This window comes from Eulemur rufifrons, chromosome 11 (genome assembly GCF_041146395.1).
Source record: "Eulemur rufifrons isolate Redbay chromosome 11, OSU_ERuf_1, whole genome shotgun sequence".
In the NCBI taxonomy this organism is placed as follows: Eukaryota; Metazoa; Chordata; class Mammalia; order Primates; family Lemuridae; genus Eulemur; species Eulemur rufifrons.
The window spans coordinates 6,627,871-6,646,587 of NC_090993.1; the positions used below are offsets into that span (position 1 = coordinate 6,627,871).

The 18,717-nt window shown below is 36.4% G+C and overlaps 1 protein-coding gene across 16 annotated transcripts in view; it reads left to right on the forward strand.

Moving 5' to 3' along the window:
• RGS7 (regulator of G protein signaling 7) overlaps positions 1 to 18,717 on the forward strand; it is a 335,498-nt gene that overhangs the window by 305,432 nt on the left and 11,349 nt on the right. For 6 of the 16 annotated variants that reach the window (XM_069484662.1, XM_069484675.1, XM_069484666.1 and 3 more), the window contains 6 exons: positions 672 to 770; positions 1,975 to 2,036; positions 3,361 to 3,471; positions 4,590 to 4,715; positions 10,350 to 10,536; positions 13,566 to 13,655. In XM_069484662.1, coding sequence (XP_069340763.1) covers positions 672 to 770; positions 1,975 to 2,036; positions 3,361 to 3,471; positions 4,590 to 4,715; positions 10,350 to 10,536; positions 13,566 to 13,655 — 675 coding nt within the window. Of the gene's footprint in view, positions 1 to 671; positions 771 to 1,974; positions 2,037 to 3,360; positions 3,472 to 4,589; positions 4,716 to 10,349; positions 10,537 to 13,565; positions 13,656 to 15,084; positions 15,139 to 15,889; positions 15,971 to 18,717 lie in introns of all 16 variants that reach the window. The other 10 variants (XM_069484661.1, XM_069484671.1, XM_069484663.1 and 7 more) reach the window with 5 other exon arrangements.

Here is an 18,717-nt window from a genome sequence, read left to right on the forward strand (position 1 = left end):
GTTTGACCTTTTCACAAATTAATAAAGAAGTACAGGGGTATCAAGAATTCCAAAGATATGTGCAGCCTTTGGGGTCACTGATGTTTGCAAATGGCACCCAATGGCAAGGCCAGTATTATGAAGTAAATAACCCAATACTGCTATGGAAAGGTGGGAGCACTCTGGGGTGTCTTTGATTACACCATCGGAAACAAAATCAGCAATAGAATTCTTAATCTTATCACTCTCTGCAGTACTCCATTTCGCTCCTATGTAAAAATTAGATTACTTTTTAATAATCTTTGGGTTCATTAAATTTTTATTATATTCTATATCCACTTCTATTTTTTCTTAAATTAATCCTTATTATATGTTATTTAGTGTTGACATTCTCCATCTTAGTATTCTCGGTCTACTCCCAAATTTTATCACACTCACCATGTTGTCTACATATAATCAATTATTATGTGAAAGTTAATAATCTAACCACATATTTTTTGAAAGAGTTGTGTTTCTATTTTACATGCATCTGATATTTATGATAGTAATATCTTTTGAATTTTGATAAGAACGTTAATCAGATAAGCTTTGAGTTACCTTACTGAATTTATAATATAAAATTATTTTTTAGGAAGTCTGTGACTATAAATAGTATTTTGTCCTAAAATGTTTATTTTTTTATTTTAATATAGTCTGTCTATGGTTTACAAAATGATATTAGGAGTCACAGTCCTACCCACACGCCCACACCAGAAACTAAACCTCCAACAGAAGATGAGTTACACCAACAGGTGAGTCAACCTGTAAGATGACCTGTTGAAGGTTTGCAGAGTGATAGCTATGGAGACCCAGATGGTGAATGGTAATACTGGATATTTTAAAAGGTTGTATAGTAAACTGTTTCATATAGAAGATTTGCAGTTAAAAGATAATGAAATTATCTAATTTTAAGACATGGTTACTTGAAAATGTATCAATATATAGCAGTGATTTTTAAAACTCTCCACTCTTTATGTACCTCAATCCCTTTTCCTTTAACCAATTTTTAAAAATCACATACATTGATTTATATGTGCCTCCAGCATCAGTAATTATTTTGTACTCCAGAATTCTGTCTTAAACATGAGGGGACAAGAGGTTGGGAGCATTGGGTCATACATTTCCCGTATCCAATGATGTGACGTTATCCTCACAAAAGAGTGCTTATTCTTGTTTTCTGCAGTTCTGATTTCTCTATACCTGTTGAAATTTTTCTTTATCAACACTGGTGTACGGTCATGATGTATACTGCTTTTTGTTTCAGCAATTGATCCATAGTTTTGGCTCCAAGTAATATTTCAAAGCCAACTCCAGTTTCCTTTATATCAAATAATAGTTAAATCTCTTGGTTGATTTAGTAATGGGTTTTTTTTCCTGTTTTGACTCTTTCCTCCAAATATTTTATTTTAATATAGTTAATCAAGAGTGTAATATATACTTTTCTAGTATGTTTATAATCACCATGCAGGGAAACTAATTCAGAGAGTTTTTACTTAAACTTTCCTGTGTGTAATTATGTCCATGTGAGCATTTTTCATGAATTGCTGACATAATTATTCTCAAAACACATATCATTGATGCTTTTTTAGTATTAGAGGCAGGATTTATTTTGAAATCATAGTAACAAATAATAAATACATGTGATTCTGGATTTAGGTTTTCACCATGAATAAATATTTAAAATCTCCATAACACTTTTAAAATAGAGTTACATTTTGTTAAAGTAGGCAGAATGTTCAAACTCATTGCTATTCTAAAGCAATATCAATTATGTTTACATTGAAACTTTTTTTAACTCTTTAAGTCCCTTGCTTTTATTTATTTTTTTACCAACTTTGAAATTTTACGAACTTAAAATATACTCTTGTTCAAAATTGCCCAGTCTATCACAATTTAAAGTTGAAAATTGTGAGAATATCATTATTTATGTAACTACTTCTCTAACCCTCTTTGCAGATAAAATATTGGCAAATACAGTTAGATAGACATCGGTTAAAAATGTCAAAAGTTGCTGATAGGTGAGTATTTCAAGATGCCCATAATAAACTGAAAATTTTCATACAACAATCATGTTAAAATATCGTAAGAGAACTGTTAGGAGAGGAGCTGAGATAAATAATTGGAAACCTGTAAAAAATGTGATTTTGTTTTTCCTTTTGCGCATAGAAACTTTCAAAGAAGTGTTTTGTTGTAGTTTAAATAACAGAACGATCATTATTGTCTTAAATGCCTAGCAGTCCAATCCTTGTCCAACCAAGAATCAGATGTAGAGGATAATTCCACAGAGTTGAATCTTTTCACTCCTGCTGGAAGAAATGAAACCTTCAATGTACTGGTTACCCTTTGGCAACGTGGAGCCTCTCTGCAAACTTGTTTTAACATTCACAATCAACTGTTACTGCGTGACTTCAGAATTTCAGTGAAACTCAGATTTTAGATATTTTCCTTTTCTTCATTTGAGTCTGTTCTTAATGGCATTCATATTCTTCACTTTTGGACATTGCCAAATCTTACCTCTCCAACTTCTATTCCTTCTCCCTTTTTTTTTTTTTTTTTTTTTTTGAGACAGAGTCTCACTCTGTTACCCAGGCTAGAGTGAGTGCCGTGGCGTCAGCCTAGCTCACAGCAACCTCAAACTCCTGAGCTCAAGGGATCCTCCTGCCTCAGCCTCCCGAGTAGCTGGGACTACAGGCATGCACCACCATGCCCGGCTAATTTTTTCTATATATATTTTTAGCTGTCCATATAATTTCTTTCTATTTTTAGTAGAGATGGGGTCTCGCTCTTGCTCAGGCTGGTCTCGAACTCCTGAGCTCAAACGATCCGCCCACCTCGGCCTCCCAGAGTGCTAGGATTACAGGCGTGAGCCACCGCGCCCGGCCCCTTTTTTAAATTTAAATGCAGACTTTAAAAAAATTTTTTTGTCAGTGGTTCCCCTTTTATCTGATTCCTATAAAGATTTTTGACAAAACTTCCCTTTTAATCCCTTCTCCAAATCGGCTAAAATCAGTTCTGCTCTGTGTGGACTTGGTTAACCAAGGATTGGAACTGACCCTTAGTGCTTCTCTTCACACACTGACCTCTTCCATGTTGCTTCATTCTGACAGAGATACTGACTTGCATGGCTTGGGCACAGGGGGAATATGGAATCCTTGGCCATATGTCTGCCAAGAAGCACAAGTTGCTGCATGCAAGTTATTGAAATGTAAAAGTTGCCATTGGATATCATTCTATAAGTGGGCAAGGATTCCTTGGTCAATTTTTGTCCCTTACTTTGGACAGGGTGTAACCCTAGTCAGAAAACTAAGGAAATTGGAAATGTTTTTTCTATTTTCTCCCTAGTCTACTCGGTTATACAGAACAGTATTTAGAATACGACCCATTCCTTGTGCCACCTGATCCTTCTAACCCGTGGCTATCTGATGATACTACTTTCTGGGAACTTGAAGCAAGGTAGGTGGCATTTTATCTTCCTCTCAAATATATCACTTTATTTCAGGGTCTGAGTAAAGTAGGAAGAATACTATAGCTGGTTAACTGTAAGTGTAGTTTTACTCTGTCTACACAGGCCCATGATATAACACTCTTGTTTTAGATAATGGTTTGTGAACCTTAGACATTTGCATTTGCGTTAAGATTTGCATTCAGTGGCCCAAAATGGATTAGTCAGAGTTGGTACCTTCAAAGAGTTTCAAAATGGATTAGTCAGAGTCGGGACCTTTGGTTCCTGAAATTTAGTTCATTGCTGTTAGCTTCCCTGAAAATCCACATAGCCACGAAGTCCCATGTACTCAAGTAAAGTGAAAGCTAAATCCTTACATACTTAAGCCCAATGCTATGCCTTTATAAATTCAATTTTAAAACAAAATGAACTTACTATAAACATTTTAAGAGAAACTGAATTCTTAAGAAAATCAAAGCACAATTTAGGACTCCCTAGCTTCTTTCATGAGCTATATATAGGGGAAGAATTACATGATCAATATAGATCATTGCATATCACTTTACAAAGAGAAGATCAGTACACCGTAGCACTTCTCTAGATTGCATTTATGGACTGTCTCTTTTACATCCAGCCATGGTCCTTAAACATTGGACATGTCCAGAATTCTTCATGTACAAGTTAAAGACTTTATACACGAGGAAGCCAGAATCCCAAAGTGTCTTGACTCAGTCAGGACTAGGTTACGTATTTATTTGACACCAGAGTCATAACTAGTACTGAGGCCTTTTGGTTACCAATGCATTTCCCCTGGTACAACATACGTCCATCAGACTGCATTGTGTAGTGGTTGAGAAATGTAGAATTGGAGTCAGAATGTCTGGATCTTTGCCCCTTATTACTTAGCACCTAAAACTCAATAAATGTTAGATTGTATTATTAATATCTAACATACCTCACTATGATTTCATGCAGAGCCATTAGTCAAAGATAATTTTTTTTTTTTTTCTGAAACATAAGTTAAAGATGGAAACTTCCAGGGACACATGATTTTTGAGGGGGACTGTAATAACACAAGCTAGGAATTCTAATGAAAGGAATGTATTTGGCTTTGTTTTATCTCCCATAGCAAAGAACCAAGCCAGCAGAGGGTAAAACGATGGGGTTTTGGCATGGACGAGGCATTGAAAGACCCAGTTGGGAGAGAGCAGTTCCTTAAATTTCTAGAGTCAGAATTCAGCTCGGAAAATTTAAGGTAAGACAATGTTACTTGTATCTTATGCTGTAATCCACAGAGACATTATCTTTGATGTATCTGGTTATTTTGGACTTAATAGACCAATTAATTATTCTCCCACCAGCATCATGATGATGTGAACTCATTGAATTTCTGCCACCCAATGAAAGGAAAAAAAATAACCAAGGCAAATCCTATCCAATATGTCAATTCCTTATAGTAACTTATTTTTACACTGTCATTGGATCTTTTAACTCTATAAATTTAGTGCTTTTGAAACGGACTCCATCAAGAAGGGCAGTACTTAGTTAGACTAATGTTCGGCAAAGCGGAGAATGGCCAATGATATCTATGCAGTTAATTTAAAATATCACCTATTTGTCAACATTAGCCTGCTTTGCATATTGCTTCTCAAGTGCAATGGAGAAGAAGAGACTGGGCACCTACATCAAATAATTCGAGACAAAACTCTTGGGGCAGCTCATTTACTTGACACATTTAAATACAGCCATAGGGCAGTTGAGTGTGGCACCGTATGGAGCTGTCCATGGGACGGGGCTCCTGTTCTGCCCATCTGTCTGTTGTAAACATCAGTCTTATATGTTTTTGAAATTTGCTAACTTAAGGGGCACCTGGAAATTGCATTTTTAAATATGAGACATTAGAGTGGATTTTAATAGCTCTATTTATGATCATTAAAGTGAGTAATAACTTTCCGCTACATAAAACTGTTTTCCAGGACCTCTTTCATTCATTATTCTTTTGAAACCTGATATCCTATTTTTACTATTTTCCTGACTTATGCAGTCCTGTAAAATTCATTTATGGAGAGGTCTCAGCATTCGTTTATTTTCATTGGAGAGAAGCAGCGCCAGGCATTGTCACATTCTTTTCAGGAGATTTAACAGATGCCAATGCCCAAACCATTCAGAACTATGTGGGACATTGACAGATGTCTCATGGATGAAGCAGGTGACCACGGACAGAACCTGGGGCAGTTTAATTCTCTATGTGTGCCTGTCGTGGCTTGTGGGGTGCAGCTTCCCATTCTCTTTCAAGTTTATGGGCACCGATCCTGACGGACCTTCTGCAAGGTCTACAGCTGCTAAAGATCTCTGTCGGGCCTACTAAATGACATTTTCTATATTGAGCTCACATCATCAGTGATTGAGTGCCAGGATGCCAAAAAATAAAAAACAAAGCAGAGGTAAAGGATACTTAGACATTTTAGTGGACACAGAGGTGGATTTACCTCTCGGTCTCTAAGTTTTGGAAAAGATGCTGATAGCGTGGGTGTCATGATAAGGAAACAAACAAGTAACAAGCCAGAATCACTTAACCAAATGAAAGCAACTCCTGCTCTCATTAAAATTACAGTCTGGTGGTGGATACAGACAAGAAAACAAAGCACAACACAAAATCGTGGATGTTTAGATAGGAGAGACACAAAGGATTGCCTAACCCAGAGTGGGATCAGCAAAGGCACACCAGGGGAAGTAACTTCTAGGCTGAGAACTGGGTGATGAGGAGGAGATGACCAGGTGAAAGAGGAAGAGAGAAGATTTGGGTCAAAGAGGAGAGCATGTGCCTACTCTGTGTCATGCACACGTTGAATCATTGCTGATTCCTTGATTCAAACCATTTCTTGTCTTAATAATTCCATACCTCACTAGTCTCCTTGCTAAATAATTATGTACAAGAAACATCCGATATTTCTTATGTATGTATACACACACATATGTATATTTCTTAAGTATTTACTATATGTCTATCGTGTTTCCTTATTTAGATAGATAAATAGATGAGTCATAGAAAGATATAAATGTGGATATAATTCTTCAACACTTACTATACACACAATATATTTTATATCCACTACTTTTATAAATATGCTATGCTATATTTTGTATTCATTATTTCTGATTAGCACACATGGAACCATCACAACAAACATGAAAGATAACTATTATTGCCTCAATTTATAGATAAACAAAATATGTCTGAGGAAGGTTAAGCACCTTGTGCAAGGTCAGATTGTGTGTAAATGGCATTCTCGGTTTTCTGTAAACCAGTCCTAAGCTACTGTCCACTATCCCCTAAATCTGAGTCACACTTTGCTTCTACCTATGTATGCTTGTCATACACTGAGGGAGACAAAATGGTTCAGTTGGTCAACAGGGCTGTTGACCATAAATAACTCATACACATAAATACCTCTCAGTGCATCTTACCGAAGCAGCAGCTCTCTAAGGACCTTGCTCCTGATGGCAGCGTGTCACTCATATGAGCGTTTTCTTCAAATATTAAGACAGGAAAAAAAGTGAAGAAACACTGCTTATCTATAACTACTTGTGCCTCACATATGACTCTGCTCTCCACTGGTGTGTTTTTGCTCATTCTTTTTTCAGGCAAAGCACCTAGCATAGAGCAAGTGCGAAGTAAATGCAGTAATACATTTACTTTTTTATCATTAAGTGCCTAAAAATATGCCAGACACTCTGCAGTTATTTATGTCTACATTATTTATGTCATTTCATCCAATGGAAACCCAGTGAAATAGGCATTACCATTCCATTTTACTATTACGGAAATCAAGACTCAGAGACATCAAAATACTCATACACTGCTGGTAGGACTGCAAACTAGTACCTCTATGGAAAGTAATATGGAGATATCTCAAAGAACTAAAAGTACAACTACCATTTGATCCAGCAATGCCACTACTGGGTATTTACTCAAAGGAAAAAAAGACATTCTATAATAAAGACATCTGCACTAGGATGTTTATAGCAGCACAATTTGCAATTGCAAAGATGTGGAAACAACCCAAGTGCCCATCAATATATAAGTGGATTAATAAAATGTGGTACATGTATACCATGGAGTACTACTCAGCCCTTCCAAAAAAATGCTGAACTAACATCTCTTGTATTATCCTGGCTGGAGCTGGAGCCCATTCTTCTAAGTGAACTATCACAAGAATGGAAAAACAAACACCATGTGTACTCACCAGTAATTGGAGCTAATGGATCAACACTTACATGCACATATGAAAATAACATTCATCGAAAATCAAACCAGAAAGAGTAGGCAGAAAGGGATGGGTAAATTCACACTTAATGGGTATAATGAACACTATCTGGGGGATGGACACACTTATAACTTTGACTCAAATGGCACAAAAGTAATTTATGTAACCAAAATGTTTGTACCCCCATAATATTCTGAAATTTAAAAAAAATTAAAAATTAAACATGTTATAAAATAATTTGGCAATTTCGCTGCTAGTAACTTAGTCTTTGTGCATAGTTCCTTTTATGTTTATAAACATATGTACAATGTTTATCTCTTTGATTCTGGTGGTAACAAAAATGTCAAAATAATTAGAGGAGGAATGATAATTTGTGAAGGCAGCTTTCTACAATGAAAAACAATGCATCTCATAGAGCCAGATCTACATATGTTGATATGAAAAAATCTACAAAATTTATTTTAAATTATAAAAAATAAAAATAAACCTAGAATAGTAGCATTTGTATAAAATAATTAATAAATAAATAAAATTTAAAAATTAAAAAGCAAATAAAACACTTAGATTCCAGCTACTATGAAATAAAGGGGGTGCAATTTTAACCAATGCCATTGACATTCTATTAAGTTATTGCAGTGATGACCATAATGATGAGGATGAGAAAGACAGTGGTGCTGTTAGGAGACAGTGTGAGGAGTGGTACGAATGTGTCATCTGCTGCGGACTATCCAGGGGCAAACCCCAGCTATGACACTAATAATGAGCAACCTTAAAGAAGCCACTTAATCTTCATATGCTCAGTTTCCTCTTCTCTAAAATGGGAAAAATAACAGAACTTACTCTGTAGAGTTGTTATGGGAATTAAATGAGTTAATATAGGTAAATTACTTGGAGCAGTGTCTGCACCTACGTGTCCGTGTAGGTATTGTCGTTATTAACTTCTCAGCCTTTTGATATTTTATCCTTAGTTCCAGGTCCATTTCAGATGTCACTGCATTTATAACAGCTTTTCTAGACCCCCCTTTTCCAAGCCAGCACTTGCCCCAGCAGAAGGGCTCTGTCCTGCTGGGCACTCCCAGACCACCCAGCTTGTTCTCTTCCTAGAGAGCGTCTCATGTGCTTCCTGGTATTATGGCCGTTTGAAGGGCGTATCTTTTTTGTCTACTCGTTCTTTGAGGACAGGGACTTTCTTTTGATTAATGTGTTCAGAGAGTGCTGGAATGAACTTGAATGAGCATGTATTACAGTGTAGCACACACGCTCCCTCAGACTGCACATGGTAGTCCCATTAGAGTGCAGTGTTCAAATCCATGTTTTAAGGGGGAATGGTCTTGAGCCTTCCTTTCTAGATGTCGTAATAGTAGTTTCACATGTAAAGCACTGTCCAAATTGGATTATCTGTTCCATATATTCTGTAGGAAAACAAAATCTGGAAATGAAAACTCAAAAATCACTAGACTGAGTAGTATGTGATAGTCTAATTCTAGCTCAAGTACTTCATTACCGATTTCTGGCCTTTTATTAATGCCCAGGTTAAAACTTAGTAGTTACAAAGATACTGCTTATCACTTGTGACTTTTTTAAGACTCTTGGCCTGAAGTTTCCTGTGTCTCTGTGGTCGTCTTCTCCATTTCTTCATTGCAGGTAATATTAGAGCAATGACGGTGCCTATGGAGGATAATGCAGGCCTAGCATTTCCTTTTCCATGTATGATTTTTTTCTATTAACAATTTATGATATACACATTTATCTTTTCAACATTATTTCTAGATCTAACCAAAAAGATATAACCTAGAGCAAAATTTAAAGAAATGCAACCTATTAATACAATGTGGTACCTTATCACTGGACTTTGCTGTTAGCTATTATCAACCAAAACATGGTTCTCATATTCTTTCAGTAAATATATTATACATACAAGTATATATTTAGAAGTAAGTCAGTATATATTTCTCCATAACTTCTAAATTGCTGCGACACCTCTGTGAATGTAAGTCTTTCAAAGAATTGCATGTGAGAGCATACTGCTTCTATCAGTCCACAACTCTCTCAATTAAATAGCTTAAAATGAGTTAATTGTCCTGATTTTTCCAGCCAGGACATTTTCTGATCTTGTGTCCAGGCCTCTTTTAACTTCAGTAAATCTTCTTAGTAATTCCCTTGCCAGGTAGAGCAGAAAAGTTTCTCCTCCATACTAGCCCTCATTGTTCAGACAGATGAAAGATCCAAAGAACACCACATAATACACTGGTTTATCCTCCCTATTGGATACTATACATCCCATACCTTTAATTCCCGTCAAACTCTTCCTCCCTTCTAATAAATGATTAGCAGTGATACTTTTCTTCTGTAAGATTAAACTTATACAGGGCCCTGGCAGACCTACTTTTAACAACCAACACTTAAAAGATGTTAGTTTTAATAATTGCTTGTGAAGAATTTTATACCTTTGAATACAATTCACTGGGGAAAAAAATCAGTGTAGGTCTGATATTGGAAGCCGTCAGAGAAAGTGAGTTTGCTGTTAGACCTCATGGGGAGCTGTATGATCAGTAAGTATCATAAGTATGTCCAGAGTATGAGCCCTCAGAGTAAACTCCTGGGTGTCATGTGTCGCCCAGGTTCTGGCTGGCGGTGGAGGACCTCAAGAAAAGGCCGATTAAAGAAGTGCCCTCACGAGTCCAGGAAATATGGCAAGAATTTCTGGCTCCGGGAGCTCCCAGTGCCATTAACTTGGATTCCAAGAGTTACGACAAAACCACGCAGAATGTGAAGGAACCTGGAAGATACACATTCGAAGATGCTCAGGTTGGTACGTGGGGGACCCTAATCTTGCAGATGTGCTCCTGAGAAGTTGACCATTGAGATATTTTAGTTTTATTTTTATTATAACTGGCAGCTATTTCTAACATTTTCAATTTAGGTAACTGTAAAATACTCTAACTGATCTAGAAAACAACAAAGACACTTTAAAGTGAATAGTTTTTTACAGCCTGGGAATGTTTTCTGAATTTGAGGATTTTTAGATGAGATTTTCCTAAGGGGGCATATTTGAAATATTTGAAAACTTTTACTTCATTTTCTACTCTTTGTCCCCCAGTATGTGAGCAGACACTGTGTAATAAAGACCCCAACCCGGGAACACATGTTTAAAGTCTTTAAGCTGTCTTCAATATGGAAATTCAAAACTTCTGACATTCCTAAATTATTCATTATTACAAATTGTCAGAACTGAATTAGCTTAAAGTTATGTCAAACTCAAACCAGTTTTGTCTCTGATGAAAAAAAGAAATAGTAGATTGAGGTATTTTATTTATTGTTCAAGTTAATTTTTTAGTCTATGGAAAGAAAAAAAATTCAAAACATGCATACTTCGTAATTTCTTAAACTTCCATTGGAGGAGAATATCAACTCTAAAAATTATCTTGTTTTTTAATATTAACACTCCTAAAATAAAATATAGAAGCTGAAGAGTGAGATATGCGTATGTCCTTCCTTATTTCCACTCTCTGTAGAAAATATATTTCTCCTTGGCTTTGGTTTAAATTAGTGACTACGTAGAAAACTAACACACGATTTTTTTTTTTTTTTTTTTTTTTTTTTTTTTGAGACAGAGTCTCACTCTGTTGCCCAGGCTACAGTGAGTGCCGTGGCGTCAGCCTAGCTCACGGCAACCTCAAACTCCTGGGCTCAAAGTATCCTCCTGTCTCAGCCTCCCGAGTAGCTGGGACTACAGGCATGCGCCACCACGCCCGGCTAATTTTTTCTATCTATATTTTTAGCTGTCCATATAATTTCTTTCTATTTTTAGTAGAGATGGGGTCTCACTCTTGCTCAGGCTGGTCTCGAACTCCTGAGCTCAAACGATCCGCCCACCTCGGCCTCCCAGAGTGCTAGGATTACAGGCGTGAGCCACCGCCCCCGGCCCCAATACAGGATTTAAAAGCTAACCAGACACCCGTCCCCTATGGCCCAGCCATGGTCTCCTATGTAGAAATAATTGCGTTCTCCAGAGACACCTGACAGAGAGTAGGGTAGAAATTCTGCTGATCACTCTCTGCTGATTTTCCTTTCTTTCAATTCAAGGTAAAATGCCAAGCATTTTTCTAGAGCCAACAATGTGTCAAATGTTTGGAATGCCCTTCCAGAGGCCTAAAAAAAACATTTCTTTGTTATCTGTGTCCTTTCAAAATATTCATGCGTAATAGGGTCCTCAAAAGGTAAAAAGAAAATATTTTCTGTAGAAAACATTACCACCTGACTCTAGGTTTCTTTTTCAATTAAGCTCAGATAGTTAACTCCAGTTCTTTTGTGTGTGGTTTTTAAAAAATCCTATCTTCAAAGATTAATAATAGAAATTTCTCCCATTGTTTGAGATGCAATGTCGTAAGAAAGAAAATCCTGGAGCTGAATGGCCCAGGTTCTGATTTGAGCTCTGCTCTGAGACCTCTGCAACTACTTCCCTTCTCCATGCCTCAGTTTCTTCCTATGTAAAATGGACATGTTAATGGTTACCAACTTCATCAGGGTTTTGTCAGGATTAAATTAACCAATACAGGCAAACACTTAAAAGGGTACATGGTACGTACTGAAGTATATTTGGGTACTTACTATGCACACCCCATACTCTGATTTATTATTTCTTTACTCCTCACAACAACAGTATTTTGTAGATTACAAAATTGAGGATCAAAGAGATGAATACATTGGTCTAAATTTACACTGTAAGTGGTAAATCTTTAGCAAGTTAGGATCTGAATCCCAAAATGCTTAACTCCAAAACCAGACCTTGTTCCACTTTCCAGAGAAACTCTGATACAGTTCCAAACTTAACATACTCTTAAAGATCGACCTTGAGCTATCTTGAGGCTTCATTCTGAATGTCTCTAAGTGGATTACAGTAACTTCAAATTATTGCTGGTGTGTTTAAAACCAGAGAAGTGAAGTCATTTCTTAAAATACGTATTTTCTTCAAACAAAAAAGAAATTGGGACATCCAGGATACTCTCCAATGGTTCAAAACTCTATATTTAACTGCTATTTCACCAGAGTAGGAAGCTCAAGGAGCATTTAAGCTCCCCTGAACTGGAGTAGACCAGAGCACAATCTCTCTAAATTGGGCCAAGACTGAATTGGATAAATACATATTTTTCCTTTGACTTCTTTGTTTACCAACATTCATCATCAAAATAGAACATTGCGGACTTCTTAGAGGTGAATGATTAAACAAATATTTACCTAATCTGTCGCTGAATACATAAAAATACACAAATTTGGAGATTTAGCAATTAAATATCACAAAATTTATTTTTGGACTTGTGCTCTGACCCAAAGTGAACGTGGATGACAATTTTCCATAGAATTTTTACCTAAGCGATCATTCCTCCGGGCAGTCTGCTCCCTCCCAGTAAATTTTGAGGCCAAAGGTATCCAGGATGATGACTCAGTCTTGAACTTCACATCATCTGCTTGTGGCCCGGCATAATTTTAAGAGATAACAGATTTATTTATATTCTCAGCTGATCTGTATAAATCAGTAACTTGATCTGAAGTTATTTGATGACATTCTTTTAACCAAATTCCATTTCTTTTAAATGACTGGATGTGATTTACCTTCTCGGTAACTTCTAAACAAATTTAAATACTGATACCTGAATGAGACAATGAATTTGAAGATCTAAGTGTCCTGTAAACATAAGGTATTCCCATCAGCATTATCATTGCCATTTTTAGTGGCTACCAGATTTGTTCTTTAACCCCATGTGATATTCTTATCATAGTGTTTTATTTTTCCCGAGAAATAATACAGAAGCACCTCAATCGTTATTTCTTTTTAGGAGCACATTTACAAACTGATGAAAAGTGATTCCTACCCACGTTTTATAAGATCCAGTGCCTATCAGGAACTTCTACAGGCAAAGAAAAAGGTATTGGTTCTTTGTGACCTTTTTTTGACCTAGTTCTCAAGTTGTAATTATTTGGAGTAATTACCTCTGCTGAGCCCAGGGTATTGGACGAATGGTAAGTGAACATATTCCAAGACCCTCCCTCAAACCTTTGCATTTTATAAGGGCCATTTAAGTTGTTTTTGTTTTTGTTTGTTTATGGCTTACTGTATTATTTTTTGTTTGTTTCTGCTGATGTTCATGCTTTACAAGTTTATTAGAAGCTATTTTCATGTTTCATGTTAGTCTTCTGTATGCTTAGTTTAAGAAAATCAAAAATTACAATAAGGAAAAGAAAGGAACAATGTCATTAGGTCAAAAAGTTGAAGAGGGTTTTTTTTCTTTTTTTTTTCTGTCTAGTAAGTTAAAATGTATGTTTTGAGACACAGACCTCATAGATAAACATAGACCGATTTTTTTCAATGATAGCTGCCAAAGTAGTAATGTTCGCATTTGCATATTTTCATTTGGCATTTATCCCACATCACTTAGTATCCTTACAATGAATTCTACACACCTAAGATGGTAGCCAAGCACATTCTGAAAGCATTGTAGTAGACCTCATTATTCAATTAATGTTTGCAATCAAAGTCTCACTGTTCATAACTCCTTGTGTCGCCAACATAACAGGGGATGGAAAATCTGGACACAGACATCAACAGCATTCATTATTTTTTAATGTTAAAATAATCCATAGCTTCCTGAAATTCCAAGATTAAATTATGATTTTGTATAATTCATCCTGATCATTTAGGCTAATGAGATTTTTGAAAGTCCATTGCCTTTGCACCTGGAAATAGCTACTCTGTATTTGCAGTGGCGAAACAGCAGTCACTAGCCACATGGGACCGTTTACACTTAAATTTTAATTAATTAAAATTACATAAAACTCTAGCCAGATTTCAAGTGCTCAGTAAACCACAGCAAGAGGCTTCTGTACTGGACAGCAAAGAATGAAATTTCCACCTTTTCAGAAAGTTGTGTTAGACAGCAATGCTTTATAGAATTAATGATGTCATCAACCAAAATTTAGCCCTGATGGAAAATTATGAGGGATTTCTGAAGATAAGCCACTAGATTTTCAAACATGTAGGCTTTGCAAATATCAGTATAAAAAATTCACATATATATTCATTTCAGCTTACTTTGATTTTGCTTGAAATCACACCATTTTGTTTGTACCAGAAGACTTTTTGGTGTTGGCACTGATGGAAACAGAGCCCACGTCCTAGGCCTTCCTTGGTGGTTCTCCTACCTCCTTGGGCCCTGGGATTTAGAACCTGGATTTGGCATTGCATCATTTCATCATCCTGTCTTTTTCTGCTCTGTTTTCCTTGCTTTCTTCTTCTTCTTTTTTTATTTTTAATGTTCCCTTATTTCCCTTCACCCTTCCCCACCCCACACACGTAAGTCTGGAAACTCAATGGATCGCAGAACATCTCTTGAGAAATTTGCACAGAATGTGGTAAGTTTTATTTTTTGAGGAATTACAAATCATTAAGTCCAGTGAAATTTTTTCAATTTCCCTATTTCTAGCCCACTGTCCACCTTGTATTCTTTGATGTAATAGCAAACGTATTGCCTTTATTCAAATTCGGAACTTCATGCTTCCTACTTATCTTTCTGTCTCATCCCTTTCTAGAGTAGAAAAAGATGCCATACATGAACAACTCCATGTATCCAGCTAAAGTTTGGAAAGACGTGTATATCATGATATATGAGATGAAGGAACAATAATTATTCTTTATATTTTTATATTTATTCCATGTGTCCCTTTCTTTATTAAAGATAGTGCATGCATTTCTACGCTCTTTCCCTTAGCTCTTCCTTGGGCTTAAAAGATTAAGAACAATGAGGGTTCTGTGCTTTCTACCTCTGCAAGGAGAAAATGATCTATTGAGCAGCTTAATGCCAAAGACTTGCTATAAATGGTGGTTGGTGACAAGATATGCCCCACCAAAGACCCTCTAGCATGCTTCTCTTATTTTTTTTATCTTTCAGGAAGGTATTGAAAACTGTTGCATAAACCATCTGGGAAACCAGTAGTTTTCCTGCCAGTGTTTTCTTAGTATCTTGCCATGTGTTTTGATGATATATATTTGTTTGTGGGGTTCTTTTTTTTTTTTTTTTTTTTTTTTGTATTGTGCCAGTGCCTTTGGAACTTTCTGACATTGTGTAAGCTCAAACTAAAGCCTTCAACACATTTATTTTTATAGGGCAGAAACCTCCCTATTTTCCCATGCCATAAAAACTGTACACCAACACTGAGGGCCAGCACTAACCTGTTATGAAAAGAGGTAGAAAACTCTTGGTTTATACTCAAGTTTGTCTGCATTGTCTGTTGAGTTGTGTGGTTAGCTCCATGCTGCTGTGTGTGTGTGTGTGTTGTGGCTTTTGCTGTGATGGCCAGTCAAGTGGAGTTATGTGTGTTGAAATGTAAGCAAACTGGATTCAACAAAGATACAGTTTTTGTTTTCAGTTTCCTTCAAGGATCCTTGTGGCGGGGAATGTTAATCAGTTCTACTTTTGAGTTACCATGTGACTGTCTACAGCGTATTTGAAAGACTTTAAACAGCAATATATACTTTGAACATTCAATGTGATTGCATGAATTAAAGGGATGAAGAATGAGGAACTCCAGGAATTAATCACACTATAAACTTTACAAAAGTTTGGCTGCCTCTATTGGAATCTCTGTCCTTTAATATAAAATTTTCTTAAACATGCCTCATAAGTCACCATGGGGAGATAAAGACAATGTCAAAGATGTCCCCCAAGATTTTCCTGGAGAAAATGGCTGTAAGACAGTGTAATGTTTAAGAATTGTTTCAAATTAATCCTTTTCTAACATAATGGTGACAGAACGTTGTTCTTGAGATTGGAGTGGAAATTTCCGTGATATAATTAAAATAGTAATGCAGCTTGAGGAAGATGGAAAGGGGAAACCAAGTGGCTGTCTTTCCTCCAACACCATCCCCAAATCTGACCCAATTCTCCAACTCCTAAAATAGCACCACACTGTTAACACACTGCAAACTTTTTAAGAAAGAACAAATAGGAAATAAGGGGAATTGAGGATTGATCATCCACACCTTCTATCAAAATCCATACAAGTGTCTGCCATATTCCAAATATTGTGCTATGTCTCGGGAACATGGAGAAGGTATAGACTTAGATTGCAAAGGTGCCCAATGGTATAAATATAATGTTATGATGAACATGGGAAAGATAAACTATTTCTACTTGGTATGAGGGTGGGGAGGGAGTGCCATATGTAATCTGAGAATTTCCAGAAAAGGTCACATTTAAGTGGATAAATAGGATTTCTCTAGGTCAGGAAGGGCAACCACCCTCTTTAGCAGAAGGGAAAAAAAGGCTTTTCCTTCTTTTAAAAGAGAAGTTGAGTAACATTCACACACACATACACATATACATATATAACGTAGTAATAACTATCAGACACAATTGTTTAGTGTTAATCCTTTTCCATCCAGGAAAATAAAATGTAATATTTTTCACTGAATACTTTGTTTTGGTGTTATTCTGAAGAAATGGGGTAAGGAAATTAGAAAGTTTCTCTGAATGTCTCCTTTGTTCAGTATTCCTCCATATTATAATGAGTTTAAGAGTCAGCAGTTGTGTCAGGCAACGTAAGCATTTGCGTACTAAATTTTATAGGCCACCTTTATAGGATCAATAAAATAATTTTAACATAAAATAAAGAATGAGTGATTTTATTATAATAGGATAGACTTAATGGAGTTGGAATTTACGTAAATATTTTAAAAGAGTCTTAGGTGGCTCTGATAGATACAGGCTACAAGATGGACAGTACCCAAGAAAGAAATGGAATAGGGAAAACAGATAAACGAGTATGTAGGCTATGAAAGGAACTGGGGAAAATGAGGTAATAACAACTCACATTTATTGAGTACCAGCTATGTACCAGGCTCTGCACTGGGCACTTTATAGTATTATCTCATTTAATGTAATCCATTTACTGACTTTGCAAGGAAGGTATTATACCCATTATTTTACCCATTTTTTGGTTAAGAAACGTGAAGGCTCACAGGAGGAATGTTATTTGCCCGGAGTCACATGGTTAGTGAAGGAGCTGGCGCTGGTCCCAAATTTATTTTGTTTCCCAATTCTATTTCCACTGATCCCCCCTGCTCCTTGATATTCTCCCAACTGATAGAAGATACATAAGTCTTGCCACCTGATGATACGCTCCTCTCCAGTCTGAGTCCATTTCCAGTTTGTGCCTATTTTAGGAAGTTTATTTACATGTTCCAGCCTAGCGTTTTTGTAACTTGGGTTATAAAAATGGCATCACTGCTTTTCCCAACCCAATTGGATCTTCGTTAGTGACCCAGACTGATAAACTCTCGCCAGCACTTTGGAGAATAATTATAATAAATGGATAAGGGTTGCAATGCATTTTTAATCTTCCAAGGGCATCCTCTCCTTTTTGTGTGTTTGTTTGTTTTGTCATTGTTGTTGTTTACACACATAACAATGCTGGGAGGTAGTCAGGAAGGTTTTGCCTCTTTTCCACACAGGAACAAACAGAGGAACACTAAGGTGCAGTCGCTTCATCAATTTATCGCTTGTTACATGGTAGAGCCAGGACTAGAAGCAATTTTCTTTTTCTCCTTTAAATCCATCTTTATAGATTACTCTTCTTCTTTCTATTACGCCCCAAATGGGTGGAATAAAAATAACTCACACTAGTGTAATGCCTTCACCTTGGCTCGTTGTCTCAAGAAATCTCATTTCCTGTTATTTACTCCTTGATTTCTTTATTTTTCTTGCTGTCAGAGAAGTCTCTTAAGGTCGGTCTCTCAAGGGTTACTATGTCCTCTCAGAGCTTTCAATGTTATTCTTACTAAGTTGTCTCTTTCGACAACGTTCTTATGCTTTCTTAATTGTAAAAATTGATTTCGTCCTTTTAATCATCCAATCTGACACCGTTTCTCCAACTGTTAAAATACCACCACATCTGTCTGCCACACACACCTTAAAGAGAAACAGTGAAGCTGAG